The 10,157-nt window shown below is 45.4% G+C and overlaps 1 protein-coding gene across 2 annotated transcripts; it reads right to left on the reverse strand.

The window, feature by feature from the left end:
• Positions 1 to 2,542: 2,542 nt before the first annotated feature.
• Positions 2,543 to 10,049, reverse strand: PHF5A (PHD finger protein 5A). 2 transcript variants are annotated; one of them, XM_075078259.1, is made up of 5 exons: positions 9,934 to 10,045; positions 7,917 to 7,940; positions 6,876 to 6,993; positions 6,319 to 6,485; positions 2,543 to 3,242 (listed from the first exon to the last, which is right to left on the reverse strand). In XM_075078259.1, exons 3-5 carry the CDS (start codon positions 6,916 to 6,918, stop codon positions 3,153 to 3,155), a joined length of 300 nt encoding a protein of 99 aa, XP_074934360.1. In that variant the 5' UTR covers positions 6,919 to 6,993; positions 7,917 to 7,940; positions 9,934 to 10,045; the 3' UTR covers positions 2,543 to 3,152. The 2 variants fall into 2 exon arrangements, with proteins under 2 accessions (XP_074934360.1, XP_074934351.1); XM_075078250.1 differs by lacking the exon at positions 6,876 to 6,993 and having other exon boundaries at positions 9,934 to 10,049.
• Between the last annotated feature and the right edge of the window lie 108 nt (positions 10,050 to 10,157).

Here is a 10,157-nt window from a genome sequence, read left to right on the forward strand (position 1 = left end):
CCATAGTTGGTCTGAAATGTTGTGAAATCGGGAACATCTACGTTTCAGAATGCAGCGATGCCTTATTAGTACTGGCAACACTTAATTACTTAATAGGCCAAGAGGTCCCATGCTCCCCCCCCCAATGTAAATATTTGAAATAAAGGGATTTTGTTTACTTATTACATAACACCCTTTTGATTAAAAAAGAAAAAAAAACCTATAACCCTACCTAGAAAAGACACATTTAGCTCCATGCAATTATGATTCGCAGGCAGCACCACGGGTGTTCAGGTGCCAGAGACGCAGCCGTCCCTCCCACCCTTCCTTGCAGTTGTCACGCAAGTGCTTCACAGCTGGCAGCCAGGGAGCCCCTGAATCAGGCTTCTTAAGACTCCAAGGTCTGATGAAGCCCTTCCAGTGCTTGGCAGACCCATGGCAGCAGGACACGTCTTGTCTCATTCCCTCCCCAGCAGGGAAGCTTGCCCTTTTAACATGTGCTCTGGTCCCCAGTACTGCCAGGAAATCTTCTACTGGACAAGTAATTTAAAATCTGCTTAGGTAAGAAATATTGCACTTTTCCAGGGGCACTGCCTGGGTTTCATTTGCTGGTGAACAGAAATCATTACCACGCAAGCAAGATTGAGTTTTTCTGGGCTACCCGACTATATCCATTACCCTTGTCTGAACTAGCAGCTTCAGGGCAATGTCCTGTCCATGTTCTGAAAGTACCAGAAAGGCAGCAGCGCTGAACCGATCTGAGCACCAGCAGCATTTGGCATTCTCCCCAGAGCTGTCTGAGCAAACAAGGCAAAGGGGAAAAAGCTTCTCCCTCCCTCCCTCCCTCTCTCCACCTGCCCAGTGACTCAGAACAACTAGAAATGGCAGCTTAACTCTCACTGCTGCCAGAACGCAGACCGATATATCCAGCGGTCAGAGTGAGGGCACCAGGAGTGCCAAGAAAGTAAGTATGCCCAGCCGTTTTTGGGGGTGGGGGAAGGGATAGGGACACTCATATCTCTATAGCAACCCCTGCCTGGCCGATCCTGCTAAGTGATTGGGAACAAGGGCTGCTCTAAAATTAGATCTTCTAGGGGTTCCTGCACCAGGGCCCATAACACCGAGACAAAAAAAAAAAGGTAATTCAAACTTCATATCCCTCCACCTTCGCCAAACAACTTTTGTTCTTTTAGAAACTTCTGGGAAAGAAAAAAAACCCAGACAACCCATATAAGCCTTCTGCATTCCTAGTATGATAATTTCGGTGGCCTGACTGAGAGCAAGTGATAAATTCTGGTTGAAGTGATAAAGTTCCAGGTACAAAAAAATCTGCATGTCATGCCCTGCTTTTAAAGAAATACAGAATTTAACATGGCTGATAATGGCTCCGACATAGGCTTCCCAGTCAGTGACAAGAGGCAGCTGCTTATTCAGGCAGAATTCCTTCAAGAGAGCGGGTTTGCTCTGAACATCTTGGCAAATGGCATCCACATTAGTAAAAATTAACCAGAAGCTGTGTAAGGGAACCACAGTGCAGGGAAGAAGACATACAGATACTCTTTGGACTGCAAAAAGCTTGGAAGAGAAAACTGACGGAATTAATAGCTGGGGGGAGGAGAGGGAACAGCAGCTGAGGAAGCTGTAGGACCAGTCACAGCTAGAGCCAGCTGCAGCAGGAAGAAATTACTTTTAAGGGAAGGATGATCACAACTTGTCTGCTTGTTTTCACTCTTATCTGAAATACCTACATGGCTGGAACAGGTAGAAGAGGCATTTAAGCCAGAGGGGAGTTAGAGGAATCAGTACTAACCTCAGGGGAACAACTGAAATCCTGTAAGGGGCACAAAATAGGCTCTGCATCCCAAGACGGCGCAAAGAGAATCCCGTTACTATAGCACACACTCTGCTCAGACTACGAAGACTCCAAGGACCACAGGGCAGGCTGAACTACGACCCTAATTTAACCATCTGAAGAGTGCTCGCACTAGCAGGGAACTCAGTTCCGTCTCTGCATAAAGGTGCCCGTTCCCAGATCTCTGCTGAGCCAACAGACTGCTTTTAGCCCATACTGGTATTTGACAAACAAGCAGCCTCTGGTTTTCAGCATGTGTATGGCTAATAGCCTAGAACACAATAGTTGGTTTCCAGTTACAGCAGAGAAGGCTTTAACTTATTCACAAGAACAGGACAGCGAGTCAAATAGCTTAGTAGGTTTTAGAAAGGGATTGGATGTTTGCATGGTGAAACAACACCCACAGCCGTATTAGCTAGGATAAGGGTTACAAGCTCAGCGATCCTCATGCTATGGGACAAAATGATCAGTGGCTGGGATCACGGGCAGACAAAAGCGATAGCCATTCCCCGAAGCTCCTTGCAGCAAGGTCACATGGCCATAAGCAGACGCTGTCAGAAACCAGATAACCCATTGTGCAGTTCTAGCTGGGCTAATCCTGTGCGTCCCCAGAAAGCTCCAGAGAGGTTAGGCACAGAATGAACCGGAGAGAAATCCTCATTATACAAAAAAAACCCCACAAAACCCCAAAAACCAAACACCACAACCCCAAACAAAAGAAGAAGCTTTATTGGTATGCATCCTACAGAAATGGTTGCAAGAAAGGGCCTTGGACTAATATGTCAAAGAAAACATGGAACAGCTGTGCTCTCCCTAGGAAGGCATGAGCCACGAGCAGGTTCCTTACAAAACAGGGCAGCATGGAAATATACTGGAGGGAGGTGGGGGGAGCAGACACATGGGACTCGCTCTGTTCTTCAATACTGATGTGCGGCATGATTTCAAACAATTGAGAGGAGGGCTGGTAAGAACAACTGCAAGGTGTTTCCCCACACCAGTAATGGCACTTGCTTTTTGCTGAGCTGGTCTGCTCCATGTGTAAATACTTGCCCACCAGGATTTTTATAGCAAGCTGGGGCAGCTACTAGCAGAGCTTCTGAAAAGGCAACAGACAGTAATCCTCATTTGCTCTCTCTGATACTCAGTTCTGATCGGGTTTCAGTCCCCACTCAGTCTCTTACTTCTCCAACCCCAAGCATACTACTGAATTTGTACTGCTTTAGAAAAAATAATCAAACGGTTTTCAATAATATTAAAGTCCACAGATGTTCCAAGACCCTCTTGCCAACCTGACAGGAGGTGTAGCCACATATGGATAGGATCACCTCTTCTTGAAGCCATACTTTTTCCTTTCGTAGAAGAGATCTGTCTTGGAACTGCCTAGGTTGACAATCTTAGGGCAACCATCTCTCTGCAAGAATAAAACAGCATGTAAGTTAGGAGATGGGCAAACAGAACAACATCATCACTTATATAGTTCTATTAGGTTCTCAGTTCTCATGCTCCTCAGCCTGTTCTCAACACACATTTTGAACCCCTGAGCATACAAACTGCCCTCCAATTCTGGTTACTACCAGCAAGAGAGTGGAACAGAGAAGAGGATGGATGCCTTTTTAACATTACTCTAGGACATTCTCTTCCTCAGGGTGAAGATGGAAAATAGCTCATATAACAACTGCAGTTTAATGAAAAGGATGCTCAGTGCCTCAAGACTCGATTCTTTCTAAATTAGGATACGCAGGATTTATAGGGCGCAGAGGAATAACCTTTCCCCTCCTTAGCCAAGAAGAATCTTGTTGCTTTAGACGTCACCAGGCCATTCTTGTGTTTAGGGACCCCTCTCAGCTGTGACAGCAGAACCGAATCTCAAATTTCCTGCATCCCAGATTGATTATGGCAGAGGCTGTACAGTCATCCTGGGAGAGGACAGCTATTTGCAGCAGCTACGCAGATAAGTCCTTGTACCTGAATTCCAGTAGATGGTGAGAAAAAGGCCACAAGAAAAGCAAGGAGGGGAACGGGGGAGACCTGCCTCAGAGGTGTGCTTGCAAACTCAGATCAGGGATGTACCTCTCAGTGTTCCAGGGAACACTTGTCCGTGGGCCACCTGAGCCCAGCATCTGCAAAACGTTGTGGCAGGCAACAGCAGCTGTGAGGAGCTCAGCAGGCAGAGGAACACGTGTCCTTGGCTGTTGCATAAGCCTGAGTGGATCAGATTTAGAAAGCCTCTGGGCAGATGTCAGCTGCTGTAGAAACTGCACCCAAGCTGCCCCACCAATACCTGCTCCTGTGCAGGAGATGCAGCCCAGTGGGGAGGGTCTGCATGGTCAAAATAACAGGAGAGGGGGGACAAGACATCATCCCTCCCCCATACACCTGCCACAAACCATCTATAGCTACTGTCTCCTTATTTGATTTTGAACCTCAGTAGTAGGACTCTTCCAAGCCTTGCTTCCCACGATCCAGGGAGTCTGTGACAACCTTGACAGCATTATTGCAGGGCTCTGTTAATTTTTCCACCTCCTCCTAAGGAGGCAGCACATGAGCACACTCCTGTCCCCAGTAAAAGATTACTTTTTGCAACTCAGAGCTGTCCTGGGTGACAAGGCAGGGTTTTGCAGAGCAAGGTGAAACAATACCATATTCCTCCATCAGAACAAACCAAGAGTAACCAGGGCCTTTGCCTCATGCCCAACAGCGTTCTGCCTCCTCCATTTTAGTATTTGCTTTCTTGCTTCACTACCCTGTCCAGTCTTTCTCTGAGGATGATGTTAGTGCTGTGACTGAAACCTTGAAGCGTAAGAGATTCAGGGAGCTCTGTCCATCTGCTCTTATTCACTTCAGAACCAGCTACCGTGATTGTGACAGGCGGCATACTTTTCTCATTCTGGGCACTCTACACCTGTGCCGATACTTTTCGATCCTGCAAGTCAATCGCACCAAATATGCTGTTTCAGAACTGCAACTTCACATCTGCAATAATCCCCAACATCTGAGTTTGCTGGTACAGAGCAACTGTGCTCATAGAGCAGCCTTCACTCAGTCAAAATACCTCAGTTCTGACCTGTCATTCTCCTGCTCCTCCAGCTCTACATTTTCTACAATCCTCCCTTGCAGAGCAAGGGACCTTGACTTGGACCTGAACCAGACATGATAAGCTACAGGTGAGCTTAGGTTATGACAAATACCTGCTGGGAGTCAATATGAATTGGTAAAAATAAAACCAAGCCTATTTTACTCATAACTTATCAGGCCAGGTGTCTTGGTTCCAAAGGCAAGTGAACAAAGCTACTGTTTCCCACAGCATTTCTAAAGTAGGAGGCAGCACTACCATCACAGCACTTACATCCATATTTAGATACTAAGAAAGACTACGGTCCTGTCAGATCTAATGACTAAATTCAGATGAGGACCTGCCCTGTCCTGGATTTAGCTGCAGGCCTCTAGAGAACATGTAGGCACTGCAGAGAATTAAACCAGCAACTCACTCAGCAGAGTATGTTTCTCTAAATCAGTCTGAACCACTCTCTCAGCATGTTCTCCACTATCATTCGGGTGTGCTGGAAATGGCATTTGCAAAGCACCAAAACCCAAACAACCTTTAAGAGACACTCTCACAGCTATCAGGTCTGTATTCTGGGGTTATCGCAACTGTAAGCGTCATGTTCTTGCTTCTCCCCAAGGTCTTTGGACCACTTTATTTGCAGTTCTTCAGGTCCTGCACTCATTTTGCTGGATATTAACACACAAGGGGTGAACAGCTGCCTCATTTCATACACCCAGTGGCTATCTTTCAGTACAATAAGATTAAACAGCACTGACTATAGAAATAAGGGATCATTACACCAAAAAGTGTTGGCAGAAAAATAGATGTATATAATAGAGGCCATTCCAGAAAAGAATAAAAAAATTAAATAATATTCCACTGAAATTATACAAGAAACTATAAACTTGCAAAACACAGCAGTGCAGACACAGGACACTAAGATCTAACTTTACATTGTAATCCAAAGGAAAACACAGCTGGTGAATCCATAGGCCTTACAGTACCGTACATGCCCTTGGTCAGGGACTGATAATGGACTTCTAGCAAGGAGCTGCTCCTACCATTGCCTTTGCAGTGTCTGTAATATCTCTGACCCTGATAAACCCAGGCCGTGAGATCTAGCAAGATAACAACTTCAAGCTGTAACAAGCAGCATGGGGAGGAAATGAACAGTGAGTATGCAGTGCAAAGTAGTCAAAGATCCTTCAGGATGAAGAGAGTTACGAAACCTCAAAATGCTACGATACTCTGCAAACACAGGGAACTACCAACAGGGGAAGAAAGGTACAAGGTACGGAAAACCAGTGCCAATACCGGTAGTGGAACCCAAGCGCCCCATGTCCTGACACAAATTTCACTATCTCCAAGCCCCTTAAATATAAGCATGGCTACTAAATAAAGTCACATAACCAATTCAAGAGGAGTGTGGATGACAACGCACATCTTTTTCCTGGATGGTACACTCCTTGCAGTAGTAGGCATCAGACACTCCTGGACCCCCGCAGATCACGCAGCGCCCTTGGTACGAGCCGTAGTTACACTCATCACATATGCGCACAAGAGTGCAGGGCCGCACGTAGGAGTCACAGATCACACATTTGCCATCACCTGCAAGGACAGCAGAGCCTTTGGTTACAGGATGTCCTTTTCGCCACCCGACATAGAAGAGAAAAGCTTCCTAGTAGGAGAACTTGCCTGTACACTCAAAGAAAACACAAGTGAACTGCAGAAATTCACTTTGCAGGCACAGACTGAAACTTCTGTTTTATTTGCACACAGGCTTGAGAAGAACAAGGGCCCGTAGCCTGCGATATTTGAGTTGTGGTTTTTTTTCTTTGTTTTTTTTAATCAAGCATTCACACTCAGAGAAGAAACTCCAAGTCACTTTTGTGATTAGCCAACACCTGCTTAGATCACACCATTACTTTTACTCTAGAACTTTTCCTGAATATTTCACTTGTGAAAAAAATGCTGGACTGACAGGACTAGTGTCCTTACCTACACAGAAGCAGCAGTGTAAGCTTCTCCCACAGTGCCTCATCAACAAAAGTCTGGAGTTACTATCCTCAAAGAGATGAGGTAAGAGATTGTACTTGTGGTCCTTTTAATCGTTCATCTGTGAGAAGGCCAAAGAAAGGGCAAACTGGCATGAACAGCTTTCTCACAAGGAACTGGGTGAAACTCAAGTACTCGTATCATACAGGCAAGCAGCCACCAGATGCCATTGACAAGCTCTGCTGTACTGGACCTTATCCAAAACACTGACCTAGGGACGAAAGGCTTCATATCCTATTACCAGTTCCCAAGGCACCTAATCCTGACTCCCACAAACAGCTCATCTAACCGGCTCCTAAATCTTCACCCTGACAGCCCTCGACTACTACCAATGGGAATCTGTTTCACTGCTGAATGCTCTTGAAAACAATCTTGCTGCTTCAGACTGTGTTTCTCCCCACTTTGCTTATTTTCATACTATTTTTGAGTCATGAACTAGTCATCTTATTTGTTCTGTTCCCCTACAAGGATCTAATGACAGATTATATTCTTTCTTCCCTTCTAGAGTTGAACACTGGCATTTGATTTGGTGGGGTTTTTCTGCTCTAACTCTAGATGTTCCCCACCCCCACCCCGACACCCCTACTCCTATTCTCCTAGATGCTGAAGGGAACCTTTCCCAAGATGCGAATCAGACAGATTCCAAAAATGCATTTTTTTCCTGCTTTGAAGTGATCGGGCTGATCATTTTGTAATACAGATTACAAGGAATCGATCAAGAAGTCACTGTAGCCTCAGCTACTGAAAATGCCAGCAGCATATACTCTAGAACAGCATGCATTTGTGTGACAATCTGTTTGAGACTATAACTTTGTAAGTATTCATTGATTTACACTTGCAATACACAGGTAACTCTTCCCATCTCAAAGAGTGACATCAAGTTCATGGTTAAAACAAAAATAGAATCCAGTCCCCAAATCCAAACTGTATGCTCTAACCACAACACCACATTCTCAAGCAACTATATGTAGAAGCTATACTTACATTTTTCACAAAGTCTTCCAATTGCTGTAAGAAGAAAAAGAAGGAATAAAATTATCTGAGGCAGAAACAGGAGAAAAATATAACTACAAGCTTGAAAGTAAAATAATTATCTTCTGCAGTAAGCAGTCTTTTTTTTTTTAAAAAAAGTAAATCACAGAAACAGTTTGAGCATACATACAAACATATTTATGATAAACAATATATATCCTCCTGGAGACATTTACCAGAATCAAAGTCTAGATGTGCTGTGAATGTGCAAAGACACCCATTGACAGTAAGAAAACCTATATTCATGATTCCATTTCAAACATAGCCAGTGTACCTGACTGAAGGAAACCCTACACATGAGTCTTGGCATAGCTTTTACATCAGTTTCAATGAGACATCAACAAAAAAAAAAATAATCAAGTGTTTATCTGATTTAAGGCAGGCCAAAGACCTTCTTCGCTTCAGAACATAAAGGTAGTTAAACATATCTTAGAAGCCTTGTCACATGTCTAGGAAACTCACAACAATGATACTAGTAGCTCAGATAAATGCCATAAATATCAAGTTCTAAATACCAGATGTCCACATTCACAGAGACTAAATAGTGATTCAGTTGAAGTTTGAGGGCCAAGAGGTTCGTCAGTCTGGGAATTAATTTTCAGCATAGACTCATTAACTGTTCCAAAAAGAAGTTTCCTATGGATAGTGCAGCTGCACATTTTGCATTTACTGTTCTTTCAGAAAAATGCACATTAAATTTGCTTTTCCAATGAGTAAAAAAAAATCTGGAAGAGATATCTCTACTTCTAGTCTTGTATAAGACTCCTTTAAGACTTAGCAGGGCAAATTCTGACCCAAGTGTCAGGAATAAAGCTTGTTATCTGTATATCGGTATAACCTGGAAGATAATTTTATCCTGCAGCCAGAAAGATGCCCCAATGCTGACTGATGCCTTCAGCTCGTTCTCCTGGTTGCACTGGCACAGCTAACACAGCAGGAGGAAAGCACATCAGAATCTTACTTATCAGCATACAGCTATCACTTCCTCTGCCTTTCCCCCACCTGAGGAAAAAGAGGCTGCCGTTATGCACGTATTAAAGCCACTCAGCTCCACTGAGAGAGGCCCAGGAGCACCGGCATGTCAGGACGGGCCCCCAGGGGGAGCACCCAGGGCAGGGACAGCGCCAGTGTTATCCCAAAAAGCGTGCCCGTTCGCCCGGCGTGCAAAACGCCAAACTACACACAGAACAGAGATATTTTATTTGATTGATTTTTGCGCAAAGCTGGGTGCTAGGTGGTAACCCTACAAAGCCAGCACACCACACTGAGACACTACAAGGTATCCATACAGTTAAATATGTCAGTCACAGACAATATTCCCGCCCCCCAGCCAATAATTGGTTAATTTTTTTCTCATTTCACCTTAAAGGTATAGCTCCCTTTAAATTTACCACGCATGCTCAGAGATTGATGGGTTTATTTAAGTAGGGGGTTTTCTGGCCTATGGGCGTGATTTTTAGTATTATAATGACCTAACCACCTAAATCACCTAATCACCTAAAGGGCACTTAGTTTTAGTTCTTATCAACATCCCAATTAGTTATTCTCCTTAACTATACACTTTATCACCCCATTCTCAGCGTCTTCTGAGGCGAGATGTTCCCTTCTATTAGTCTCTCAGCTCTATTCAAGGATAAAGCCGTAAAATAAACGCTTCCCTATCTCTCAGCTCCCTTCTCTGGCCGCCACTTTCTGTTTTGCCAGGCTCGCGTGGTGCATAGTTACCGCTCAGCGGAAAATTTTGTTTTCTTCTTGATAACACCAGCAGCCTTCAAAGAACCCATACAACACGGCAGAATATCAAAAGAAGAAATGAAATAAAAAAATAGGGAGAAGGAGCGAGGCGGGCGCCCCTTCCCCGCCAGGCCTAACGGCCTCGCGCGCGCCGACTGGCCCCTAACGGCACACACGCGCGCGCGCCTCGCCCTACAGTGAAGCGATGGTGCAAGAGGACTCCGCCGGGACTCACCGACGCCCGCCTGCTTGCGGCAGAAGATGAGGTCCGGATGGTGCTTGGCCATAACGACGCGACCACCCGCCCAGCCCTGCCGCCCCGCGCGCTCCCCGCCGCCCCGCGCTCCCCGGCGCCCCCGGTCCTGGCAGGGGTGGTGAGGACAGTGCCTGAAAAAGCAGAGTCCCAAACGGGAACGCCGGTGCGCGATGGCGCGGAGGGCTGCCGAAAAAAACGTCCAC

The sequence above is a fragment of the Phalacrocorax aristotelis genome, chromosome 1, assembly GCF_949628215.1.
Source record: "Phalacrocorax aristotelis chromosome 1, bGulAri2.1, whole genome shotgun sequence".
Taxonomy (NCBI): Eukaryota; Metazoa; Chordata; class Aves; order Suliformes; family Phalacrocoracidae; genus Phalacrocorax; species Phalacrocorax aristotelis.

Bases quoted from the DNA above. Each gene is read 5' to 3' on its own strand.
- PHF5A (XM_075078250.1), bottom strand. From the start codon at position 9,985: ATGGCCAAGCACCATCCGGACCTCATCTTCTGCCGCAAGCAGGCGGGC. The intron at 7,941-9,933 runs GTGAGTCCCGGC...TTCTTCTTACAG, and splicing joins CCGCAAGCAGGCGGGCGTCG to CAATTGGAAGACTTTGTGAA. The intron at 3,243-6,318 runs GTGCGTTGTCAT...TTATTCTTGCAG, and splicing joins GTACCATCCAGGAAAAAGAT to AGAGATGGTTGCCCTAAGAT.